Source organism: Neltuma alba, unplaced genomic scaffold (assembly GCF_004799145.2).
Source record: "Neltuma alba isolate B1F8T4 unplaced genomic scaffold, ASM479914v2 tig00003890_pilon, whole genome shotgun sequence".
Lineage (NCBI taxonomy): Eukaryota > Viridiplantae > Streptophyta > Magnoliopsida > Fabales > Fabaceae > Neltuma > Neltuma alba.
In genome coordinates, this window is record NW_021633469.1 from 30,232 (window position 1) to 42,856 (window position 12,625).

Consider the following 12,625-nt stretch of genomic DNA (forward strand, 5'->3'; position numbering starts at 1 on the left):
TTGTGAGTTTCTGTTTTTTTTTTCCCCTTCAAAATTTCATGTAAAACATAAAAATCAGTGTTATATATTTGTTCACCTCTTCGGCGAAGTTGGAAATTTGCATAGGTCGAGTCAAGCCAAAGGTTTGTCCATTTCAGTGATTCCATATATAATTGCATAATGAAGCTCTTTCTTTGAAAAGCATTATTGTAACTTGACAAGACTCATAAACTGCGAACAAGTCAGTCTCATATATAACTAACCACTAGAGCAAATAACTTTGAAGACTCGCAATCAACCGATCATGGGCTCAGACTTGAAGATTGAAGCTAGCTATATCAAGACTCAAGTCATCGATATTATTCCCTTTTTTTTGGGACCAGAGAGCCATGGATTCAAATCCGTTGTAACTAACGAATTAACATCCCATAGCAAATGGCCAAATACAAGTCACCATCACAGAAGCGTGCTAGTTCATCATATAAATAAAGGAATATATAAAGCTGCACAAACTCAGACCATATAGAGCCAACTTGCTTCTCAATTTCTTCATTTTTCTTGCTCACGTAACTTATACGAGATGGCCAGCCTAAATTTCTATTGCCATGCTTACCTTATAATGATTTCTTTTGCTGTCTTGTTAACAGCTGAGATTGGAGCAAGCGATGATGCAGGGTCACTCCTTGGAGGGAAGAAGTTGATAATTGGTGTCCCTAAGAAACCAAGCTTCATCCAGTTTGTGGATGCACAACTGAATCCTTTCAACAAGACTCAGCTCTTGAATGTTACTGGCTATTCAATTGACGTTTTCTTGGCTACAATAGCTTACCTTCGGCGTTCAAATTACAATATTTCCTACGAGTTTAGTGCTTTTGTCGACAAAAGTGGAAAAACTAGTGGGGGTTATGATGGACTCGTCTACGAGGTTCACCAAGGAAAGGTTAGACACTATACTATATCCTGGATGAGCGTGCGCGCGCGCGCGCGCGGATGCACATATGTATAACACTGTTAGTGTGAACATGATCTCCTGAAGTATAGAGATTAGTTAGTATGATTAGAGAAGAGACCATTCGAACCGTTCACTCTTAAATCATCAGTATCTCATCATTCGGTTTAACGACCTGTCCAGTTTTGTAATCCTAATATGGGTTTTCACAGAAGCCCCGTGTATTTTTATCTCTTTTCAATTCAGTAGCAATACAATTTAAGAAATCTGTTTCTATTGTTCTTGCAGACCAGCTGACTGTATGACGAGGTTAATTTGGTTCAGGCTTAGAATATCCATCCTCTTCACTACTATCTCCGATCTTAATTATAAGATCTTGTTTGTAATCTACAAAAAGAGGTTTTATAATTAATACAGGAGATGGTATTTTAGCAACAGGATGTTTTGAATTTCATCCTTCACCATAATTCAGATAAAGATTCTAACTTGAACATTCGACTTTCCTTTTTATGAATAGTACGATGCTGCAGTGGCGGATTTGACGATCGTGGCAAACAGGTCGAACTTCGTAGATTTTACGTTGCCATATGCACAGTCTGACCTCAGGATGCTTGTGAAAGGTCGACATGATCCACGCTTGAATATGTGGATTTTTGTACGACCATTTACCTGGGACATGTGGTTATGCATTGTCGTGGTTTGTATTTTCACGGGGGCTGTCATAATATTCATGGAATGCAATGTCCAGGAAGGTTCAACACGCCAAAATTCTTCAATCAAAAAGCAACTTAGTGGGGTTTCTATCTTGTGGCTTCCCGTAGTGCAAGCGGTTTTTCCTGAAAGTAAGTATCATAGCCTTGCACACGCAAGATTCAATATGTCTCCCTTTCTTCCTATTTGTTTTTCTTTATTAATTGACTTCTGTACTATTGGTAGGAGAATCATTGGCCAAAAATTGTTCTAGGTTTGTGCTGGTGATGTGGCTGATTCTAGTATTTGTACTGATGCAAAGTTACACGGCATGCCTGTCATCAATCTTGACCGTACATCAGCTACAACCTCGTTTTTCTAGTGAGTATGAAATTAGAACAGATCCCAACATTTACGTTGGATGCCACTATGGCTCATTCATCCGCGGCTTACTGGTTGATAGCTTGAAGATTGATAGTTCAAGGGTGAAGGAATACGCTGGCATCGAAAGTTACAAGGAGGCCTTGGACAAAGGAAGCCGTAAAGGTGGCGTCGATGCAATTTTTGACGAAGTTCCCTACATGAAAGTCTTCCTTAAGAAATATGGTTCAAATTATGCCATGGTTGGGCCTAGGCACCGCACTGGTGGATTTGGCTTTGTAAGTTCCATTCTATATTTTCTTTTGGGATATATACGTTGGTGTGTTATGCAGAACTTTTGTTTGCTGATATGGTTGGAAATTTCAATGCTATTCGTAACATGTCTGCGTTTTGGAATAATTTTTCAGGCATTTCGTAAGAATTCCACCTTAACCTCGTACTTCTCTCAAGCGATATTAAATGTAAGCGAGAGTAATGAAATGGACTGCATCGAGGATAACTATTTTAAAACTCATGACGCTAATGATGGCGTATCTACTTCATCGTTAGATGGTGATAGTGCCAGCCTCAGCGCATACAGCTTTGCAGGTTTGTTTGTGGTGTTTGGAATTCTTTCACTGCTAGCTTTGTTAGTCTCTGAACATCGTGTTTGGAGAAGACATGTTATGCTAATGAAAATGTATAGCAATGGATTGTTGGGTCGGAGTTGTACAAGAATTAATCCGTCAGAGGAAAGTTCTACAGCAAGAAGAAATGTTGAGGATGGAGAAGGTTCTATAAACAGAGAAAATATTGGATCAGAAGATGGATACTATAACCACGCAAAGATATTGGTGGCATCTCTTCCTTAAGCGGCTACTTAGCTAAGACATTGCTTGGATAATTAATTTAGTATGTAGTGATATCGGATCAACTCCTAATAAGTTTTAAGATTTAGAGTAATCAGTTTGTGTGAAGTAGTAATAGTCAAGTTGTATACGAAAACCATGTATATTTCTTTTTCTTTTTGCCCCCTTGGTTTCATTTTTTTTTTGTTTAAAATTTGCGCCAGGCTTTTGTTTGATACTCAAGTTTGCAATTTGAAGAAACTTATCAATCTGCAAAAGCATGAAGAAAGTTAAAGAGAAGCAATTATTGTTTTGGTTAAAAAAAAAAAAAAAAGCAGCACCCGTTTTAGAAATTGAGAATTCCAATTTGGAACACATCGTTTTCTCCTTCCCATCACCATTAAAATGTTGAAATGAAGCACAGGAAATGAAAAAGAGTCAACACCATCGACATTTCAAGTAAAGCATATTTAAAGATCAATATGTGGCCTTCCTAATCTCTACCTTGCATGGTCCCCTTAAATTCTCTGAACGATATGTTAGCAAGTCAAAAACTGATGTTTCAAGGAAATTAACATGGCAGTATATAAGAGCACGTCGTTTTGGTAGTATATAACTACTTGTCCGCATAAAGTCCCCTCTCATAAAACACGGATGAACACTGAAGAAACTGAAGCCTGCTCTCCCTATGGTCATGCCTGTATGCCTTGGAAAATTAATTATATGTAATATGTCAATTCCATCAAAAATTCTAGAATTTAATGTGAACATTTTAATGTAAAATATACTTTTCCCCTTTTTCTTTTTCTTCATTTTTTTTTTCTAAGTTAAGGTCATTGAAAGGCAATCTCAATAAGTCCCTCGCAAGAGGATTATTTATGATACATGCCGAAAAAATGCTGATACTTCACCATAGGATTTGTGTTGGATTTGAACTTTTGTCGTTACTATGTTATGGGCTAACATTCATCCAAATAAACTCATGGGCCGAAGTAGAACTTCTTGAGCTGGGCGGATACGAACATGGGCTCATATATAAATATGAAAATCAGACAAAGCCCAAAAGAAAACTAAAACACAGTTTTTATACATCTATAACAATATTTAAATTGTTTATTATAACTTTTTCGGAAAAAATCGATGTAGGTTCCATAATTTTTTACACTTAGTCTCTTAATTTTATAAAATGTATTTGTAGTAATATCATCCTAACATTGTCAATTTTAATAACAAAAAGGTCAATGTTGCAATTCTAAGTGTTAACAACTTGATATGTTAATTAAGTTTAATTTTACAAAACAAAAATAATTAGATTGAAAAATCGTCATTCGAGAATTTTTTTTTATTAGCTAAAAGCATAAAAAGATGATGCTGTACCAAAGTCAGATATTTCTTCGTCACATATAAAGAATATTCAGGTATCTATTCGTGTTGATGACTCGATTATGCTAACACGTCGTGCATATATTACTAATTCATGAAACAGTAACTTGTGTCTTGACTTTATTACGAAATAACTATAATCAGCCTTTCCGCCCAATAAAAATGATGTTTTATTTCAAAATTTACTCGTTTGCGTGGGCCAATTGATAAAGATGATTATTTTAATTATTCCAAATGTGAATTGGTCAAGAAAAGGATTGGCACAGTATATAATTTCCCACTGCAAAGTTTTAAGTTTTTCCTATTTTCCTTAAATATTTAACTAATCCTTATATAGGCATATATTAGCAAATTTAAAACCAAAGGACAGTTAACTCATGAGTAGTGGTCAGATGGCTAAGTCCTTGAAGTGCCTTCTCTTCTGGCTTCTTTTGCAGCTTCTTCTGCTACAAAACTCCCAGACTGTGAATGGGTCACCCAATTTGCTGAGAATAGGCGTACCAAAGAAAGATGGTTTCACCCAATTCGTGAAAGTACGATGGGAACCTCGTGAAAATAAGTACAAAGTCTCTGGAGGATATTGCATTGATGTCTTTAATGCCGTAATAAAGCACCTACCCTTTAAGGTTTCTCCTGAGTTTATTCCCTACGTCAATCAAACAGGACAAAGCGCCGGCACATACGATTCCCTCATCCAGCAAATTCCTGAAAAGGTAACTAGCCATCGATCATTAAAACAGAACTTTTTTCCCTTCTGAATGATAAAATTTCCCATTTTCTTGTTGGAAATTTCATGGAACACAGTACGATGCTGTGGTGGGAGACGTGACGATCGTGGCCAACCGTTCGAGGTTTGTGGATTTTACGCTGCCATACACGGAGACAGGAGTATCGATGATAGTAACAGCCAAACATGGGAGGCACCGAACCATGTGGATTTTCGTGAAACCCTTCAGTTGGGGCCTGTGGCTTAGCATAGCCATCGCCTCTATCTCTATTGGTTTCGTCATATCAATCATGGAACGAAATGTGAACAATTTGCCTGAAAGAGGATCCCAAACTACTTCACCGAAACAGCTCAACGTAGTCACCATTCTATGGTTTCCATTATTACAGGCCGTGCTTCCTGATCGTAAGTTTTAAAACTCACTCCTTTATCCACATATATCCTCTGATTGATTATTCCATTTCATCATATATAGTATGGTTCAAACTATTGTTCAACTTTCAGGAGAGGTTGTAGTCAAGAGCTGTTCGAGATTTGTGTTGATGGTTTGGCTATTATTAGCCTTCGTGCTGATGCAGAGTTACACTGCGAGCTTGACAACGATACTAACGGTGGATCAGCTACAGCCTAGTTTTCTGAATGTGAATGATCTTAGAAAAGGGGGTTATTATGTTGGCTATCAAGCTAATTCTTTCGTAAGGGATCTTTTGGTGAACAGATTAAAGCTTGATCCCTCCAAGCTGAGGGCTTATGATAACCTTTCTGAATATCACCAAGCTTTATCAAAAGGAAGCCAGGGAGGTGGTGTCGCAGCTATATTTGACGAAATTCCTTTTCTTAAGCTTTACCTTAATAAATTTGGATCCAACTACGTGATGGCCGGACCAACCTATCGAGCAGATGGCTTTGGTTTTGTAAGTGTCTCTTTCTCACATAAAGGTTTATCTATTTGGTAGTCATTTAAGGTAGATTAATTACGCCATTAAATTTTACTGCAAGTTTTATTTATTTTCAGGCATTTCAGCTTGGCTCTAATCTAACCTCTCACTTTTCAAGAGCTATCTTGAATGTGACTGAGAGTGATATAATGGATCGTATTCAGAAGAAATATTTTGGGGATGATGACAATGGAAGAGTCCAAGATCAAACTGGGCAAGTGTCATCAACAACTACAACGAACCTTACTTTTCATAGCTTTCAAGGGCTTTTCTTGGTCACTGGAATCGCTACGGTTTTGGCACTGATAGTCTCAGAAAGTGTTATTTGGCAAAAACCCATTTCAATGGCTAGAGCTTACAGTGAGAAGTATTTGTTCGGTAGTACTCCTACACGTTCCAGAGATAACACTGTTCATCCAAGCTCTGATTCTCCAGCTGCGATAGATACTTCAGCTTCAGATTCACCAGATGGAAACAGATAACGGTTAATAAAATTAAAAAATGTGGTACGCAAGTCAGTAGTTGATTTTGCTGAGTAAATGGTTTGACGATAGAGATTCGAATTTAGAGCTAACGTAGGATGTGAAAAGTAGGATATTGCTGGTGAGTTGTGTTTCCAGATTTGTTAAATCCCAGATATTTTATACATTTATATGCCAGAAACCAAGGATATCCATAAAATATGCTTCGGTCTTGTCACATCCTCTTCCCTCCTCCACTACTTTTCTAATCATTATATCTCTACAATTGAATGATTCATGTTTAATCTTTCATGAAATTATTATGAAGTATTAAATTATAAATTAAAAATAAATAATTAAATTTATACTACTAAAATTTGATATGAATACTTTCAAACTTCATTAAAGAAAATAAAACAAACATTTTGTAAAGAAATAAAATAGAAATCATTTAATTGTTGACGTTATGGTTTTTTAAAAAAACGGGGTGAAAAGAAGGGAAGGAAAGAGGAGAAATCCTTTCCTTTTACATCACACAGGAGTGAGGGACAGAAACCCACAATACACGTGGCACGAACCAAATGCTGACAGCTCATCTACTTTGACCTAACTGACTGAAACGGATACATGTATTATATGCTAATATTATGTAGTACCGGTATTGTACTACCTTTTCCGTTTTTTTTAACTCTTGTTTTTCCTCTTTTTGTTTTTTTTTAAATATAATTTAAAGTAGCAGGTATTAACGACTTACAGGCGGATTGTGCCTATGGCCTCTCATATTTAAGCGTTCACGTATGCCACTGGGTAGCCTCTTATTTCCTTTTGATATATATATATATATATATAAAATTTCACACACATATAGATGATTAGTTTTATTTTCCTCCAAAGATATATATTGTTTTTCTCTTTATGATTCTTGAAAAAGCTGAGTATGTAAAACACCGAGTAACTTGAACTGTAAATTATATTCGTAGAGAAGCCTGGTATAAAAAAGAAAACATGTACATATGTTATCATGTGTGTGTATATATTTTTGTTCAAAAATTTGGTAACACAACTAAAAATCTATCCTAATATTTTTCCAAAAAAAAGAAGATTAAATTAAAAGTCAAACAATTAGGTCACTCGCTAGCTAAATCAATTCATTAGGCCTAATAAACTAATAGGATCGAGATGGAACATTGGGATTTGATCAATTCAAATATTAATTTCCGTTGGCCAAAAAAATCAAATGTTAATTTCATAAAATCTGTTTTCCATAATCGGGCCGACCGAGCGCTGCATTGTGTGTGTCTTTATGTGAACTATAGATTTTGGTCGGTTTGACTCGTAGTTTCTCATGAACGAGTCAAGCCGATGATGTTCAACCACGGGAAAGAATTAAGTAAATTACCAAGAAAGATAGCTAACGGACATAGATTATTTATTAGTTTAAATATTACTCTTTTCTATCCTAAATATACGTCTAAGCAAACTAGTTTCTGTTTTTGAATGGTCTTGAAATAAACTGAGATTGATCTCTAAAAATATCCAACGCGTGGCAATTTTTAATGTTGAAAATGTCAGAAATACAAGATTAATATGTCAGATCAAATGCTTACTTCACTCGATTATAACTAAGTGATCTATTTAATCATAAAGTATTTATTTAATAACTTATTATTAGTTTTTTGTACAACTATAAAAAAACTTTATTTAATTTTGAACGTAGTCGACAGCTGTTACTGATGAGCTTCTGTGCTCAAAAGAATATGAAGACAAGTTTGATACCTGGCACCGATTATGGCTTGCTTCATACATCTTTAATTATGATTAAGAATTTAATTAATCAACATATGGGAAGTTTAGAAGCTTATAATTAATAACGGTGTGATGATGCAATTAGGTTAGTGATTTCCTACAATACTTAGTTCTAACTTCTAACGCCTTCGTAAGATCTCTAGTTCCTAAAATAAATTCAGGACGTTACAGGTGTAATGTCTACTATGGAATTAATTACACGGTTTTGACTTTGCTCTTAGCTTCTCCGAAGCATCCCGGATAAAAGTCTTCTCAATGTCGCAATCCAACTCATTCTTACTTCCAATTATTTAGCCCTACGTATCCAACATCTTTGTCCAAATATATATTTGATTTGAACAGAATTAATATTAATGCAAATCTTGTCTCAAACCGTCATAAAAATATTTCATCTTCAAATATAGGATAAAAAGTTATATTAATTTCCTCTTCCAAGGGGAAAAAAGAAGCAATTATTTTATAATCCAAGCCAAACGGACGGTTCAAAATGAATTTGAGTTCAAAAAGAGAAAAACATGAACAGATAGACTTCGAAGGCCAGCATATATGGTGTTTCATCTAATTAATTCGACCCTTTTTTTGTTCCGTTTAAAATGTTCAAATTATCAATTGAGTACACATGATTGAGAAATTATCAATTGAGTACACATGATTGAGAAATTTCACATTTTATTCCAAGATGCTGATTTTTTCCAGGATTAATTTACCTTATAATTCAAAGAAATTCTTACAAGTAACATAATATTCCTCCAGTCTTTAATATAAGACCCATTTAACTAATTTGATTATATTAAAGAAGTTAGGTAAGTTAGTTAATTATAAAAAATGTAATACATTTTTCCTAAAATATTATAATAATCTTTCTTAATACCCCCTCTTCCTCTTCTAGTTGATTATGGTTAAGGGAGTATTCATAGGAGTAATTTAGAGAAAACTGATAAATATGAGAAATGAGTCTTATATTTAGGACCAAAACTGACTCAATAATTGGGTCTTATATTAAGAACCGGCGGAGTACCAAATTATAGGCTTTAAGATGATGTTTAATTTCGGTGTCATCTCTAGGAAGGACTTTTCATTCGTTTGATACGGGCTTCCATTTGTTGACAAGGAAATCTTATATAATTACAAAATATATCTTTAGGTCCCTGTCACTTGCAGCTGCTTCATCCCAAAATCCACCCGAACAAATCAATAAGATTTCAGAAACGTTTGTCACCCGAATGGTCCCCGACACTAAACCACACAAATATATTCCTACAAATTAAAAAGTACTCCTCCGGTCCTTAATATAAAACCTATTTAACTAATTTGATTATATTAAAGCAGTTAGGTAAGTTAGTTAATCATAAGAAATATGACATGTTTTTCTTAAAACACTATAGTCATCTTTTTTAATATCCTTTATTCATCTTCTATTTGATGATGGTTGAGGAAGTATCCATAGGAGTAATTTAAAAAAAAATTGATAAATATAAAAAATAGGTATTATATTTAGGGCTAAAGTCAACTCAATAATTAGATTATATATTAAGGATCAGAGGAGTATCTTCCACAAAAATTTGGCCCCACTGGACATGAATTGAGAAACTTGTGTTACTGTCCAACCAAATAGATCCTATATTTTGCTTCATTGGTTTGTCTCACCTGAAAAATTATTCTGTTTGCCTAAAGACAAAGAAAATTGAACAAACTAATAAGGGCCATAGTTCCCTTTGCTGTTGTTTTTACAGCACACGAAAGAATATACGCAGCACACTGATTACTTCGTATAAGAACTTGAACTCAGACTAAGTCACTAATCCATTCCTTCATTTATTCTGATGATTATGGCGAAACCAAAGTTTTCTTACTATGACTACGTCTGCCTCATTTCTTTTATTGTTTGGTTCATCGCTCAGCTTGGGACATGTGATGGCGTAGTCCCACTTTTGGGGGGCAAGAAGTTGATAATTGGTGTGCCTAAGAAACCTGGTTTCACTCAATTTGTAGATGTACAAGTGAATCCAAGTGATAAACAGTTGGTGAAGGTTACTGGCTTCTCCATCGAGGTTTTCAATGCTACGACAACTCACCTTCAGAACATAGGTTTCAATGTTTCTGTTGAATTTAGAGCTTTCGTAAACGACATTGGAGGCAGCGCAGGAACCTACGACACACTCCTTCAAAATATTCCTGGACAGGTGAGACATGATTGTCCACATTGAAATGCCACTTTTTTAAATGATCGATGTATAATATATATGCACATAAATTTAATGTTTGATTCATTGTTTTTATGAAAAGTATGATGCTGTGGTGGGAGATGTAACGATTGTGGCAAATCGATCAAATTATGTAGACCTTACACTACCATACGCAGAGTCAGGTGTAAAAATGCTTGTAAAAGTTCGACAAGAACAGAACTGGAACAAGCACATGTGGAATTTCGTACGACCTTTCAGTTGGGATCTTTGGCTGTCGATCGTCATGTTCAGTATTTTTATAGGATGTACTTTACGGTTCATGGAACGTCATGTCCATAATGAGAATGCAGGACCCGGCAATCCACCACCACCAAGAGAACAACTAAATAAAGCTGTATCATTCTTGTGGCTCCCTTTAACACAAGCAGTTCTTCCTGAAAGTAAATTTTAATCTTCTTGTCCTCATATGCTAAATCTCTACTTGTTGTTTTGTAGTTTATGAGAAGCATCATCCTATATATATGTACGAAGTCTGTACTTACACATTTGTTTAATTAATTTCATAGGAGAATCATTAGTGAAGAATTGTTCGAGGTTTGTGTTGGTGTTGTGGTTGATATTAGCGGGTATCCTCATGCAAAGCTACACAGCAAGCTTGTCATCAATACTGACAGTAGATCAATTACAACCTGATTACATCGGTCTTAATGATGTCATGAGAGATCCTCAAATTAACGTTGGATACCAACGTGACTCATTTGTCAGAGATTTGCTAGTGGATCGCTTGAAGCTTGATGAATCAAGACTAAAGTCTTTCCGCACCATCGAAGAATACAAAGATGCCTTGGACAAAGGAAGCAGAAATGGCGGTGTTGATGCTATTTTTGATGAAGCTCCCTATATTAAGGTCTTCCTCAAGGAATGTGGTCCCAGTTATGCCATGTCCGGACTTAGTTACCACACCGGCGGTTTTGGTTTCGTAAGTTTCTTTGTTTCCCTACTTTAATATCAATACTATTCAGAACTAAAATTGATTAAATCCTATATGAGTATAAGAAGTTAGTTAACTTTTCCCACATATCAAGAGATGAAAATTTAGTCATTAAGTTTATTCTGAAACAATAGAGTTTTCCTATTTTAACCCCCCAAAAAATGATAAAGTTACCCTTAATGTTATATTTTTATTGTCTCTCCTCTCTCTTCTATATTTAATAGGGGCATAAGTGAAAAAATTACATTAATTATCCTGACAACTTCTTATATTTTGAACAATAATTTTTTTCTAACCAACATCTTATACTATAGACTGGAGGGAGTATATTACAAAATATATTAAAAACATATGCCATATTATCTATTGAGAATGAAATTTCATCTTGGGCCCTTAAATTCCTACATTTTTAGTGATGAAATTAAGATCTTTACATCAACTACTCGTAGGGCCTTGATTATTCCGACTTTTAACATTATGCTATTTGTCTTCCAGGCGTTCCCAAAAAACTCGAGCATAACCTCGTATTTTTCAAGAGCCATATTAAATGTCACTGAAAGTGACGCAATGGAGCAGATTGAACGAAAATATTTTGGAAGTAGAGATGACGATGAAGTCGTAGAACAAAATAAGGGGTCGTCGTCTGAGAATACCAGCACTAGTCTCACCACGTATAGTTTTGGAGGTTTATTCATTGTGATTGGAGGCCTAACATTTTTGGCTTTGGTAGTTTCAGAAAGTGGTATTTGGAGAAAACCGATGATGTTGGCAAAAACTTATAGCAAAACATTGGTGGTTCGATATTCTAAGAAAGCAAGTCAATTAAGGAAGGGTTCTACAATCACAAGAGACTTTAACTCATCAATGAACAAAGATAATAAATCAAATAACCAACAAACAATTGAGGTATATGACGTGGAAGACGTGCACTAGATCTCTCTGTCATCTCACAAAATAGCTTAAGCCATTCATTTAGACTCACCTCGGGCTCATACATACGTTCCTAAACCACTTTCTAGCCATACAATGTGTAACTCAATTATATACTTAATAGATATTCTTTCGGGGATGTGGAGACTGCATATTGATTGAGTTGTTGCTTTTATTTGCAACTTAAAAAAAATTTGTAGTGATATTATTCTGGACTATCACATATTGAGGGAGGGAGAGGGAGGGAGGGAGGGGGAGAGGGAGGGAGGGGAAGGAGATCCAATTTCTTCATATACCCACACTAACAAAGACAGGGGAAGTTAATATAGTGATTTAATTATAAGAGAAGGCATTGATGCCATGACGGATATTGAATG

The 12,625-nt window shown here is 35.3% G+C and overlaps 3 protein-coding genes across 3 annotated transcripts; all 3 read left to right on the forward strand.

Annotated features, from left to right (window-relative positions):
* The first annotated feature begins 559 nt into the window (after positions 1-559).
* On the forward strand, positions 560-3,001 carry LOC114742792 (glutamate receptor 2.9-like). The gene is made up of 4 exons (XM_028931006.1): positions 560-919; positions 1,446-1,770; positions 1,865-2,277; positions 2,407-3,001. Exons 1-4 carry the CDS (start codon positions 560-562, stop codon positions 2,848-2,850), a joined length of 1,542 nt encoding a protein of 513 aa, XP_028786839.1. The 3' UTR covers positions 2,851-3,001.
* Positions 3,002-4,601: 1,600 nt separating this feature from the next.
* On the forward strand, positions 4,602-6,356 carry LOC114742793 (glutamate receptor 2.9-like). Its single transcript, XM_028931007.1, has 4 exons — positions 4,602-4,922; positions 5,014-5,341; positions 5,441-5,850; positions 5,952-6,356. Exons 1-4 carry the CDS (start codon positions 4,602-4,604, stop codon positions 6,354-6,356), a joined length of 1,464 nt encoding a protein of 487 aa, XP_028786840.1.
* A 3,614-nt stretch (positions 6,357-9,970) lies between these two features.
* Positions 9,971-12,251, forward strand: LOC114742794 (glutamate receptor 2.9-like). The gene is made up of 4 exons (XM_028931009.1): positions 9,971-10,324; positions 10,428-10,767; positions 10,894-11,306; positions 11,814-12,251. Exons 1-4 carry the CDS (start codon positions 9,971-9,973, stop codon positions 12,249-12,251), a joined length of 1,545 nt encoding a protein of 514 aa, XP_028786842.1.
* Positions 12,252-12,625: the final 374 nt, after the last annotated feature.